Source organism: Corvus hawaiiensis, chromosome 5 (assembly GCF_020740725.1).
Source record: "Corvus hawaiiensis isolate bCorHaw1 chromosome 5, bCorHaw1.pri.cur, whole genome shotgun sequence".
In the NCBI taxonomy this organism is placed as follows: Eukaryota; Metazoa; Chordata; class Aves; order Passeriformes; family Corvidae; genus Corvus; species Corvus hawaiiensis.
This window is the reverse complement of record NC_063217.1, coordinates 74,001,706-74,013,840: the sequence shown is the minus strand read 5'-3', so window position 1 is coordinate 74,013,840 and position 12,135 is coordinate 74,001,706. Positions and strand designations below refer to the sequence as shown.

Genomic DNA, 12,135 nt, shown 5'->3' with positions numbered 1-12,135 from the left:
TGTTGTTGTTATTTTAAGCAGTTCTGTGTATGAGTTTGAAGGCCCCACTATCATCTACTGCCCTACAAGAAAGGCCACTGAGCATGTGGTGTCTGCACTGAATAAACTCAACGTGGCCTGTGGTACCTACCATGCTGGGATGGGGAACAGTCAGAGGAGAGACACCCACCACCGGTTCATGAGGGATGAAATTCAGGTACGTAGGAAACAAAATTCTCTTGGTCCTATTTAGAATTGCAGAGTTTTTGGTAGAAGAAAATTTCGCAATACCGACCTGTGTTACCCACATCCTCTGTAATTCTGGGCAAAGAAATTGCTGGTCTGTGCTGACAGGAATAAGATTCCTAGCTTATCTTTCAAATTTCTGTAGTAATTCCCTTAAAAATGCATGGTATCCAAGGGAAATGTTGGTAGCTGGAACAAGATCACAACTTCTGTGAGCTGCTTCTTTCCTAGGCAGCAGAGATTTCAATCCTGGGACTTCTTGTGTTCCTTTTCATGATCTGTTTTGTGCCTGTTGAGAACAGCTACTTGAAAACACTCCTGCATTTGCCACAGCACATCATCCCTCTCGTGTCTGTAATCCTGTGGCTGTGCTCTGGCAGACTCAGACTCAGCACTGTGGGTCTGGAGCTGTTGGAATTCAGGCTGAACTTGGAGTCTGTGGCAGCAGATTCACGCCGAGTGTGTGAGCATTAACCCAGGCGTGGTCTCTGGGATCACTTGAAGGCGCGCGGCTCCTGTTTTGCAGTGTGTTGTGGCTACGGTGGCGTTCGGAATGGGCATCAATAAGGCCGATATCCGGCTGGTTATCCACTACGGCGCCCCGAAGGAGATGGAATCCTATTACCAGGAAATGGGGAGAGCCGGGCGCGACGGGCTTCCTGCTGCCTGCCACGTCCTGTGGGCTGCGGCAGACTTGGCCTGTAACAGGTACAGCTCTGGGGACAGCCCTTTCCTCCCTCCTCAGGGCCTTTTGCCGTGGGTCTCTGCAGTTCAGTAGCCTGTGGGCTTGGAAGAACCTCTCTGTCTCCTGTTTTACCCTCTTTGGGATAATGTTTAGAAGAATATGAATAAAGTGCTCTCCTGAGCATGCCCCGTGCTCTGAGGGTCAAGGTGGTGGAGAAGCAGGCAGGCAGTTTGGGTCTGGTTTTAGTAGGGTATTTTTTCTAGCTCTTCCTGGTGAATTAGAGAGCATGGTCTGGTATATTTCATTTTTGGTGTGGGACAGGGGAATAGTGGTCAGCATTTAAGGCTCTGCATTTTTTGCTCCTGTCTCAGACGCCTCCTGAATGAGATCCACAACGAGAAGTTCCGGCTGTACAAGCTGAAGATGTTGGCAAAGATGGAGAAGTACCTGGTGTCCAATAGCTGCAGGAGGAAGTGAGTGCTGGAACCTATTAGTGCTCTGTCACTGCAGGCAGCTTTGATAAGACTTGGCCACAGCTGTGGGTTGTCACCAGAAGGCATTTTGGACTCACAATGTGTTCTACAAGCACAGAACATTCTATTCTGTATTAATAACCAGTATCAAAAGTACAACCTTCAGCACATTTATACGTTTCCTTATTTGCCTTTTTTTTAAAAAAGACTTTTTCTTTAGAGGAATCAAGGCTAAATAATTGGTTCCCCAGTGAATTAATTAATGATGCTGATTTCAACTCTATTTTCTGCAATAAATTTAATGTGTAAATTCTTGGTCTTCCATTGAATTCTTTTTGTTCCCTTGGGTAGAATCATCCTGTCTCATTTTGAAGACAGACAACTCCGAAAGGTTTCCTCTGGCATCATGGGCACGGAAGAATGCTGTGATAATTGCAGGTACAGGTAAGCTTTCTTCCCTGAAGGGTGATCCTAGAGGTTATGTTCTCTCAGACTGACTTACAAGGAAAATTATCTGAAAGAATTGACTTTCATGCATCTGATCTTGCAGCTGCTCAGCCTGAGGTTTATTTTTGAACAGCTCTCTAACCTTTTGCTAATGAGTTGAGCAAGCCATGATAAGCTCTAAGTTAGGCTGTGGGAAAGCCTGGAAACAGAGCAGGATCGCAGTTCCTAAAAGGGGTTTAGAGCAACACCCTGGAACTGTGAAAAACACTTCTGTTCATCAGTTTAAGCCCTGTTAGGTAATTAATCCCAAAAGACAGCACAAATAGTGTGTGGTACCAGGTGTCTAAGGCTTAATTGCCCCAGTGTCCAGGGAGCTGTTCTCCTGTGCTGACATGCGCTCTTTTAACCTTGCTAATAATTCCATGGATGTGCTGAGGGGGACTCAGGAGGCTGATAGTCACAGAGGTATGAGCAGAAACACCTTCCTCACTTTGTTCTGTAGTTATAATAAAGCTTTCCCTGAAGTTAAAGTAAAGTATTCCTTGCTCCTGCTGGTAGCCTGATGCTTTCTGATCCCCAGCAAGATGTTAGGCTGCGTTGCTTTCTGGTGAAGTGTTACCAGTTCAGGAATTTCTGTATGTCAAGGATTAGGACACCTTTGCCTGGCCTCTACTGCAACTAAGTAAAAAAAGAATTTAAAATATCATAATTTCCTCTTTGCAGCTACCTTGCTGTGCTAATAAAGATCCAGGTAGTGAATTTGTATTGCAGAACTGAAATAATTAGAAATACATAATTTTCCTTTTTCTCCTTAGAACTGGTTTGTGCCAGTAATTTTTCAGTGGGTTCTTTGAGTCAGTAACAAATGCATTAACAAACCTTACATAGCCTTTAATGGGGTCACTCTTTACTCCTGGTTTTCGTTTTTGCTTTATGTTCTTAACGAAACAGGAGAGAGCTTTTAAGTGCAATGAGAGAAATGTTGTGCATGCCCAAACCAATGCAAATATTTAAATGCTGAATTCAGAAGATTGCTGAGACAATGTTCTTAACAGCAGGTGTTGTGGAGAACTTACTGTTGGGTTGGACAGTTGCCTGAGAAGTTACACTGATAGAAATATAAATATGTCTTGAAGTTACATTGACGTAAATAATTAAATATGTTTAAATGTATAGAGCTAGGACTGACATTAGAGACTACATTCACGCCAATCACTTGTGGTTGTTTCATTCATCACTGGGCTGACAACATTTGGAACAAGGGAGGGGGGACTTGATTTGCTTGTGTTAAACTTGGCTTCCTTTGTGCCTTTCAGAGGCTCCCGCCTTGCAGTCCCCAGTGACTTTGACGGCGGTTTGCAGGACTTTGGGAAGCAAGCACACCAGCTGCTGTCTGCAGTGAGTGCCCTGGATGAGAAGTTTGGGACCAGAATGCCAATTCTGCTTCTTCGAGGGTCTGTAAGTGATGGTGCAGCTCCTTGTGTTTGTTCTGAGGGAAGGGGCTGTGACAGTGTCCCTCTTAATTGATTTATCAGTCAATACATGGATATACATTCACGTCAGTGTGTGTAGTCCATTTTTCTTGGAGAGATGGATGTTTGTATAGAGAGGTAGTCTTGACTTTGGGAAGCTGCTCAGCTCCACTCCCCTTGCAACAAGCAAGATGATTGTCCTTTAATGTTTTTATGAAAATGCATCCTTTTGATTGTCTTGAAAGGAACAGCCTTTTCAGAATGAGGGATAAACGTCTTGGCTCAATAATTAGTTGGCTTATGTTGGAATGAAGCAATGGCTTCCACTGTAGCTTTGTGTTGCTGAGTGACTTCGAGTAGTGAAGTGGGAAGTAGGGTACCAGAATGAATATAAATTATTTCTATACACCTTTAATTTTAACTGTTTTGAAATACTAAGCAAGAAACTCAGTGGAAATAAAATTAGAATAAGAACAGAATCACTTTTTATTTTTACAAACTGAGGAGAAAAAGAATGACCTGTAATACTTGATAAAACTGGGTGAATCCCTTGTTTAACTTTTTAATAAAGTTAAGCTGCTGATTATTACGCAAGTATATCTAGGGAAAAATGAACTTGTCCCAGCTTTGGCAGAAGGCGGATTAGGCGTGGAATAGGTTAGAGGAGGCTCCTCACATACTGGGCTTTTGGTTTACTGGTTGTACTTTAAGCTTTCCTGCACGAGGAGTGGACAAATCTGAGAGATTGTTTCAAAAATTTCAGTGCTCTCAACGCTTGCCAGACCGGTACCGGAGGCACCCTCTCTTTGGCTGTGGAAAAGAGTGGCCAGAGAACTGGTGGAAACAGCTCTGCCAGCAGCTGATAATGGAAGGGTTCCTCAAAGAAGTCTCAGGCCATAACAACAAGTTTGCAACCATTTGTGTGCTCACCCAGAAGGTAATTCTGGTTGTGAAATGACCTACTGAGAGCTCCTCCTGAGTAATCCATAGCTAAGTTGTGTGGTTTATTTCTTACAGGGTAGAAATTGGCTGTCAAAAGCTGGATCTGCCTCAAATCCAAGTCTTCTGTTACAGTCTAGTGAAGACCTTAATCTGCAGAGACCTTCTACCAGGTAATTGTAGCACATGTGTTCTCTTGAACACTTCTTTACTAACATCAGATCTGTCTCTGAAACCTGCTTTTGGAGGAGGCAGGGTTGAACAGGAGGAGGCTCAGCGTTCTGGATTTTTTCATGAAGAATGATGATTCTAATAATTAATCAGTAACTTGATTTGCCAGATACATCCCTGCACCAACTTGAAATAAGTTTGCTTAGCAAAATGTTATTTTTTGAAGGGCAGTGTCACTATTCAATGGAATTAAGATATAATTAATTGCATTACAGCAGCAGACGTTCGCCAGTGCTGTCCAAGCAGCGCTCCCCAAGCACAAAGGGAGCAACACAGTCACCAGGCAAGCAGGTCTGTACCAGTACAACCCTCCAGCAGTGTGATCCGTCCTTGCTCATTAAAAAAACCCCCAACTTGCAGACATATCACAAATTAATATTTTATCAACAGCAAGCTCAGTGAAAAGATTGTAAATCAGCATTTGTCTTGTTTTTCTGATTTTTTAAAGATATCTCTGGTTGAGATGTTCTCCTATGACAGGAAAGGTAAAACTCCGCCACGAAGCACTAACATACTTAACAGGTACAGTTCTTGGAATTAAAGCAGATTTGCCTAATTTTGACTGTGTTAATGGGTAGACTGCTTGTCGAGTGATCCTTAAAATGAGCATCCTCATGTGAAGTGGGTGTGGAAATGTTGAATGCATTTAAAAAACCAAGTGCCTAAAACTTGCTGTACACTGCATTATATTTCAAAATACATTGTATTGACAAGATTGAACAGTTAACATCAGGGAGCATGGAGGGCTCTGCCTTTCCACACTGGGCTGGAGAGTACTGAGACCAAGTCAAGGCTCCCTCAGGTCAAAAGAAATCAAATAACCTCTTGCAAAAAGTAGACCAAGTAATTTGTTTTCCTGGCTCATGTGCTGCTTCAGATTAAATGCACCTTGTATTTCTGAGTGGATTCCTCCTTCAGGCCACCATTCTGGTGCTGGCAGATGACAAGAAGAGAGGCTGCGTCACTTGGGTGAATAGTTGCCACTGCAGCCATGTGAAGATAGATTATTTTAGGGACAGTTAAAATCCAAGTTATTTTGCACTGTGCTTAGGAAAGGAGGCTCTTAGTCCAGCTTGTCTCCTAACAGATACTGCAGTGTAATCATGGCAGTCCAATCAAGGGTAAATGTCCCCGAGTCCATGAGCCTGTGGACTGGGAGCTGTGCTAATTCCACTCACAGCAGAGCAGCTGTGTCCCTGTCTCTGACGGTTTTAAGATGATCAGTGCTGTTTGCCAGGATTAATGTTCTCAGCCATGGGCAAAAATGAAAGGTGGGATGTCAGAGGGGACCAGTGACTGTTCAAGATACGGCAATCCAGCTCTTAAGAGATATTGGTGGGTTGGGTTGTTTTTTTTCTCCCCAAACTCCCACAGATATGATTTCATCTGCTTGAGCTTTGTACAATAAGAGCGTGTTTGTGAGTTGCAGCATGAGATCAGAGAAACTGTGACATTAAGGATCCTGCTGGTTCTACCCCAACCAGCTCCAGTCCAGCCTGGGTGCAGAGCTGGCATGAGGTGCTGTTGGAGCTGGCAAAATAAGCTGGGCTGCTGCTCTCCCACAGCCTTGAACCAAGTCCCTGAATAAACTCATGGGAAGCAAGGCTTGCTTACAGTTGATTTTTTTGTTAGTGTTTCAGGGCGCTCACCACTGAAATCTCCTCTGAAGCCCCAAGAACCAGGTGTTTCATCCCGAGAAAGAGAACTAGAGGTAAGCTTTTGTGGGATAGGGAGCATATCTCTGAATTGCAGTCAGCCTGTAAACCGCAGTTGTCCTGTGTTTGGGCAGTTGGCTTGGACAGCTCCTAAAATTACTGAGTTGTTTTGAATAGAAGTCCCAGAATAGGGCTTAAATACACTAGGAGGGATTAATGGATTGCAGGGCTTTTGTGTATTATTGGAAAGATAAGGGAAGTGGTGACCTTTGCTCTTGTAACAAATAGACCTGTGAGTGGTATAGAGCTGCTTCCTGAGAATTTGGCTCCTTCCTTCCCAGACTGCTCTGTATGGCAAGCTGCTGACTGCTAGACAGAAGGTAGCTAATGAGAACGAAATTCCTCCAGCTGTCTTGGCAACCAATAAGATCCTGGTGGAGATGGCCCGGATAAGGTAAAGCCAGCATGCAGACATGTTGTACAACCTGGGGAGGTTGCAAGCCAAGTCACAAATCCCTTTCCTGCTTCGGTTGGGAGAGTGGGGCAGCTCGGCTGGGGAAGCATCGGAAGTGCCTCCCCCAGCTACTAAAAGGCATTGGGCAGCAGTATTTTGGGAAAGTCTGTGTTGTTGCATTCTTCATCCTAAACCAGGCCTACGAACATTGAGAACCTGAAGAAAATCGATGGTGTGTCTGAAGCCAAGTCCACCATGCTGATGCCTCTCCTGGCTGAAATTAAGGACTTCTGCCAAGTAAATGGTTTGCAGGTATGATGAACTCAAGTGTCTTCTCCTTGGCAGGAGCCTTAAGAATGGGATTTGTTCTGCAGCTATTGGACTCCATAGATTAGTCTTTCTGTTCAAAATACTATGATCTAGGAATAGGAACCAAAAGCATGCCTAGTTTTTTAGTTGTTTTCAAGGAGTCTGTGTTGAGAAAGTTTAGCTCAAATGGAGGAGTTTCCCATGCAGACTGAACGCCACAGTTTGTTTTGATGGAATAGTTTCACATGGAATGAGGAATACATAAGACGATGTGTTGGCCTGGGCACTTTTTTCTGTCTGGTTTTATTTCCAAGTTCCTTGGACAATGCCATTGCCTGGTTTTAGTAAGATGGGAACATGTGGGTGTCCATCTGGATTCCCTCCTTGCTTTCTTTTTTCCTCTCTTCTTTACTTTCTTTTTTAAGAACATGGATTTGGGGTCAAAACCAACCTCCAGACAGATTAATGATTTTGCTAATATTACTTCTTCAGATAACTTCAGATAATGGGAGGGCGATCCACCGGTTGTCACCGGGATATAATTCATTTAATTCTGCTTTATCTCACTTAGACCGACACATTCCCCACATCTGCACCTAAGGTTCAGAAAGAAGCATCTCCCTGGAAGTGCGCTAGAGCCCTTTCTCGCTCAGAGGAAGTCACATATATCCTGTTCCAGGAGAAAAATTACTCTCTGGTAAGCTCTTGCCTGCGGAGGCTTTCGATTTGCTGAAAACTGACAGCAGAGATGCTTTGTCTAGAGGAGGGGGATGTGCAAGTGCTCTTAAATGCTCTGCACAGTGCTGGGATGGGTTGCTTTAAAACTCTGAGGCAGTACCTTTCCTGGGAAATGGCAGATCTTCTTCCTTAACTCTGTGAAGTAGTGGTCTGGAAAACTGAGGTGGGATACAGTGAGTTTTTAATTCCACAGTAAGAAACTTAAGTTGCTTTGGCTTTTGCTTTGCCCCTCCCAAGAGTGTGGGTCAGGTGGTCCCCAAGTTAAAAGTGTACCTAAGGATGAATTAACAAGAAATAGTTGTACAGTTATTAATGGACAACTTGATGCTCTGTATCCACTAATCCTGATGATATGCACAGTGTATGTATTCCTTCTGGAGAAATGAGTAGAAACTTGAAGTGTGCTTTTTTGAAGAGTACAAGATTCCAGTTGGAAATCTGTCCTTGAGAAAAACAAGTTTGGGTCAATCAAGTTTGAGATGCTTTTCTTCAAGGCAACTGTTCTAAGAGGAGAATTCACCCAACATGTGAAAATGAAGGGGAATTTGTTTTGGTGCTCTTATCCATGTTCTCCATGGATGTTCTGTATTAAGTGGGCCCATGGAAGGTCAGGTGCACCACAGCTCTTTCATCTCGACTGAGTTCAAGGTGAGGTGTTGCACTCAAGCTGTGAAGTAGTAGTTTTGAGACAGAAACACACTTGAGAAGCTGGAAAAGAAATGAGATAACTATTGGCAATCGTGCAGTGTTTTGGGGAGCTTTGTTGTGCTGCTGTGTGCCGGTGTCTCTGGATTGTTTTTTGGGAATGACACTTCCGCCATGTGAATCCCTTCTGCCTTTGTTTCCCCAGGGGGCCATAAGTGAGTGCAGATCTCTGCCCCTTGCTGTGGTTGGCACTCACCTGTCCCAGGCCCTGGCAGCTGGCTACACTGTGAGCCTGGAGCGAGCAGGTTTGACTCCTGGAGTTCAGCAGGTCCTTACGGATGTTATCCGCAATCCTCCCATTAACTCAGGTAAGCATCACTGACCGTACCTGAAGCTTCTCACGCCTGGTAGAACCCAGCAGTCCTGGAAGGCTGGGCCAATGCCAGGGTCACTGCTTTCCTTTCAAGGCTGAGCTGTAAAATAACTCTGATCACAATCCATAACAATGGGGCAGCCCTTTACAAACCCTTTGACTCGATGGTATGGAGAAGATTGAGACATCCCTCTTGCATCTGTATTTACTCAAATGTTTTTGGGAAAAAACATCAGCCTGACAAGGTATTCCTGTAAGTACTGGCATCCTCAGAAAACACACTGGGAATTTATCACGTGATCTTACGAGTCAAACCCATACATTTTTATCTTATCTTTTCTATGCCTTAATGCATCCTATGCTTTAATGAGGTGCAACGAATGTATTTTACAACATAAGTAAACTGAATAACAGCCAAGAAGCTTAAACAATTAATATTGTATTTATGTTTTTTCCAAGACACTACCAAAATTCAAGAAATTAGAAAACTTACTCCTGCAAATATTGAGCTGTATCTGATCAAGATGATGATTGTACTCTTGGAGAAAGAGCATAGAAATAAATCTAAGGATGGCTTAGGCATCAAAAGAAGGTTGGTGTGGCCTGAAGGGCAGCAGGAAAAAACAGGAGCCGATCAAGCAAGCAGGGGAGGTGCCTTGTGGAATAAAGCACAGGTTAGTAAAAGAAGGTTATAAAGCTGTTCTGTAAAATAATGTTTTCTTTGTAGGAACAGACTAACAGGATGTTGTTGGTGTTTCCAGCAGTGCTTAGTGTCTCATCTTCCCAATCCATCTCTCCCTCAGTTTTGAGTAGAACCGTGTCCTCCTTCTCGGAGGAATGCTCAGAGCAGAAGCTGAGGATTCTTTTTGAATCAGTATTGACCTAGGAAGAGGTCACACCTGTGCAGCTTAGCTGTGGTTTGTCGCACACATTATGAGTTCTTCCCAGTATGAAAACTTGGATACGCTGGATCCTTCATAACAACCAAGTCTGGGTTGTGCCCTTGCTTTGCTTCTGTGCGTTGGTACCAAATAACCAAGCTGATGTGGGAAGAGAGATTCTCCTACTGTGCAGGAAGCAGGAAGGCTAAGAGGATGAAAAAGCCAGAGGCAATCCCAGCTAGGAATGTCTCAGTCTTTGGGTTTCTGTATTGCTTGAAACTGCTGGGCACAGCCTGATAACAAGTGTCTCTTGGGGGACAAATCTTGGGAAATAAGGAGCTCTTTGTTGATGTTTGAGCAAATCCAGGATAGTCTGAGCTGTCGCTGGCCTCTGTGACCCCAAGTCCCAGTTCAGCACCTTGTACAAAGGACACCCTGCGCTGAGTGGCACCTGGTGGGAATAGTAAAGAGAAATACCATACTCCAAATCCTGCTGCCTGTGCTGGGATTTCATGTCTGTTCCTTACAGGGCTTTGGGCTGACTTCTTAAACACTGGCTCAAGCAATTTTTCAAGCATTGCCGTTTTGCCAAATTGATTTTCTTGTTTCACTGAGTGCTGTTTTGTTTCTACGGTATCTGTGTCAGAGCCACCTTTTTCCTGCAGCTGACCTCCTGACACTCTGACTGCCTGAGCTCTGATCACACTTGTTCCTGCTACTGTTAGCTCCTGGAGCTAATAATGGGAATGACATGCTATTAGTAATCAAATTAATATAATCCAAAGGAATAGACTGCAAATCCAAAAGCTAATCCAAGCAGTCTTTATTTACTTTTCCTTCAGAAGATATCCTGGTTCTAATAATTCTCAGTAGCAAGCAATTTCAAGTCTCTTAATGGATGTTCTTGGATTTGAACGGGCTGACTTTGCTGCTGCTTTTACAGGGTAATTGGATCAATCCAGCATCCAAGGAAGGAGCAGAGAAACCCCATCTGCATGTGGTGCCTTTGGCTTCGGTAAGCAGATGTTCTTCCTCTAATAAAGCACGGGGTAAACGTGCCATTAGTGAGGATTTTGGTAACACGGGGATGTGTAGCTGATCAAAAGTCTCAGCATGACTGCTGCAACCTATGACCAGCAGGATAGTATAGAAAACATGAGTTAATATCTCTTGTGCCCACTGTGCTGTTTTTAACTGACACCTTAGCTGTAAAAACACATTTGAAAATACAGCACTTATTTCCAGTTGCTGTGTGTTTGAAACGTGTGAACTTCACTTGCTCAAATTTTGTTGTGGTGAAAAGAATAATGGGCAGCGCCCTCATTAAGCAGAGGTGTTGGAACTTTGTTGATGATGGACTGTGACCCAAATAACATTCTGCTTCCTCTCTGTCCCATGGGAAGACTGCAGGGAGCGTGGATGGCAGCCAGGCAGGGAGCAGGGGGGCAGCAGGCCCCTCGAAGCCCATCACCCCGGCCCCCTCCAACCAGGCTGCCCTCGATCCCGAGGAGGAGGAGCTGTTTGCTGACTCTCAGCCAAAGGTGAGACTGCAGGAGCACAGCCCAGACCCGGTGGCTGGGGTGGGGATCTTCAACAAACCAAATTGCCAGCTTCTCTCTGCGTTCCTGACTGTGCCAAAACCTGGGCGTGGCTTGCCAGCCCACTTCTCTCATGGACATCCCTGAGGCAGTGATGCCATGTTGCTTTTATTGCCCTTGCTGTGTCCAGATATCCCACTTGGACAGCAATAGACTGCTACAGGAAACTTTGCCCCCAGTACATTGTCAGCTATCTCATGGCAGGTGCTTCCACCATTTTCAGAGGACATTTGGTTCCTTTTTTTTCCTTTTAAGTACAGGGTTCTTCTGTGAGGCTGTGCCGATCACATTAAGATTTTTGTGCTGGTGTCGATAGGAACACAAGTTGTATGTGCAGATGTTAAGAGTTTTTCTTTAAAAGGGAGCTCATGTCTCTGACCAGCACCACTTGTTGAACCACTTGCTTCAGTTTGAAGCTGGATATTACTGTGAGTTCAAATCTTCTCAGCCTTGATTCTCAGAGTTTAATTCTTAATCCCTTAGGTACTTGAATAAGGTGTTGGATTTAAGTGAGGCATAAGTCTTCCATGAACAATTTGGACTGTTCATGGCTACAGCTGAGCATGAATTTGAGGAGTAGAGCTGTGCAAATGAGCCAGGCTGTGAATGTGCGTTTCCTTCCGTGTTTGTGCGTTTGTTTCCTTCCAGAACTCTCATCCCCCTGCTAAGAGGCGGGTGCCAGAATGGTTTGGAACCTCGGCAGCAACAGCTGGACCTGAAACCCAGACCAAGAAATGCAAGACAGAAACCAAAAAAGGGATTTTCAGTTGAAGGTGGAAATCAAGATGTGTTTTTTTAATCTTCTTTCCCAGTGCCAGCAGCATTATCTGCATAGAATGTTGCCTCTAAGAGGCTCTAATTGCCCCTGCTCTACTCTCCATTCCTGCTGCTGCCTCTTCTCTTCCTCAAGAAGCACTTTTAGGACTTCTTCACTGTGTGAAATAGGACGTCAATAAAAAGATTTAAATCAATAACCCCGTGGCGTGTGTGTGTCTGTGTGTGTGTGGCGG

General features: G+C 44.3%; 1 protein-coding gene across 3 annotated transcripts in view; it reads left to right on the top strand.

The window, feature by feature from the left end:
- WRN (WRN RecQ like helicase) overlaps positions 1-11,987 on the top strand; it is a 29,173-nt gene extending 17,186 nt beyond the window's left edge. Inside the window, exons 19-36 of one of the 3 annotated variants that reach the window (XM_048304229.1) lie at positions 19-196; positions 752-933; positions 1,282-1,383; positions 1,735-1,827; positions 3,147-3,288; positions 4,066-4,239; positions 4,320-4,414; positions 4,688-4,763; positions 4,921-4,994; positions 6,105-6,183; positions 6,469-6,581; positions 6,779-6,893; positions 7,462-7,587; positions 8,479-8,641; positions 9,106-9,320; positions 10,471-10,542; positions 10,931-11,068; positions 11,774-11,987. In XM_048304229.1, coding sequence (XP_048160186.1) covers positions 19-196; positions 752-933; positions 1,282-1,383; positions 1,735-1,827; positions 3,147-3,288; positions 4,066-4,239; positions 4,320-4,414; positions 4,688-4,763; positions 4,921-4,994; positions 6,105-6,183; positions 6,469-6,581; positions 6,779-6,893; positions 7,462-7,587; positions 8,479-8,641; positions 9,106-9,320; positions 10,471-10,542; positions 10,931-11,068; positions 11,774-11,896 — 2,260 coding nt within the window. In that variant the 3' untranslated portion in view covers positions 11,897-11,987. Of the gene's footprint in view, positions 1-18; positions 197-751; positions 934-1,281; positions 1,384-1,734; positions 1,828-3,146; positions 3,289-4,065; positions 4,240-4,319; positions 4,415-4,687; positions 4,764-4,920; positions 4,995-6,104; positions 6,184-6,468; positions 6,582-6,778; positions 6,894-7,461; positions 7,588-8,478; positions 8,642-8,740; positions 8,856-9,105; positions 9,321-10,470; positions 10,543-10,930 lie in introns of those variants that run through there. The other 2 variants (XM_048304228.1, XM_048304230.1) reach the window with 2 other exon arrangements.
- The last annotated feature ends 148 nt before the right edge of the window (positions 11,988-12,135 follow it).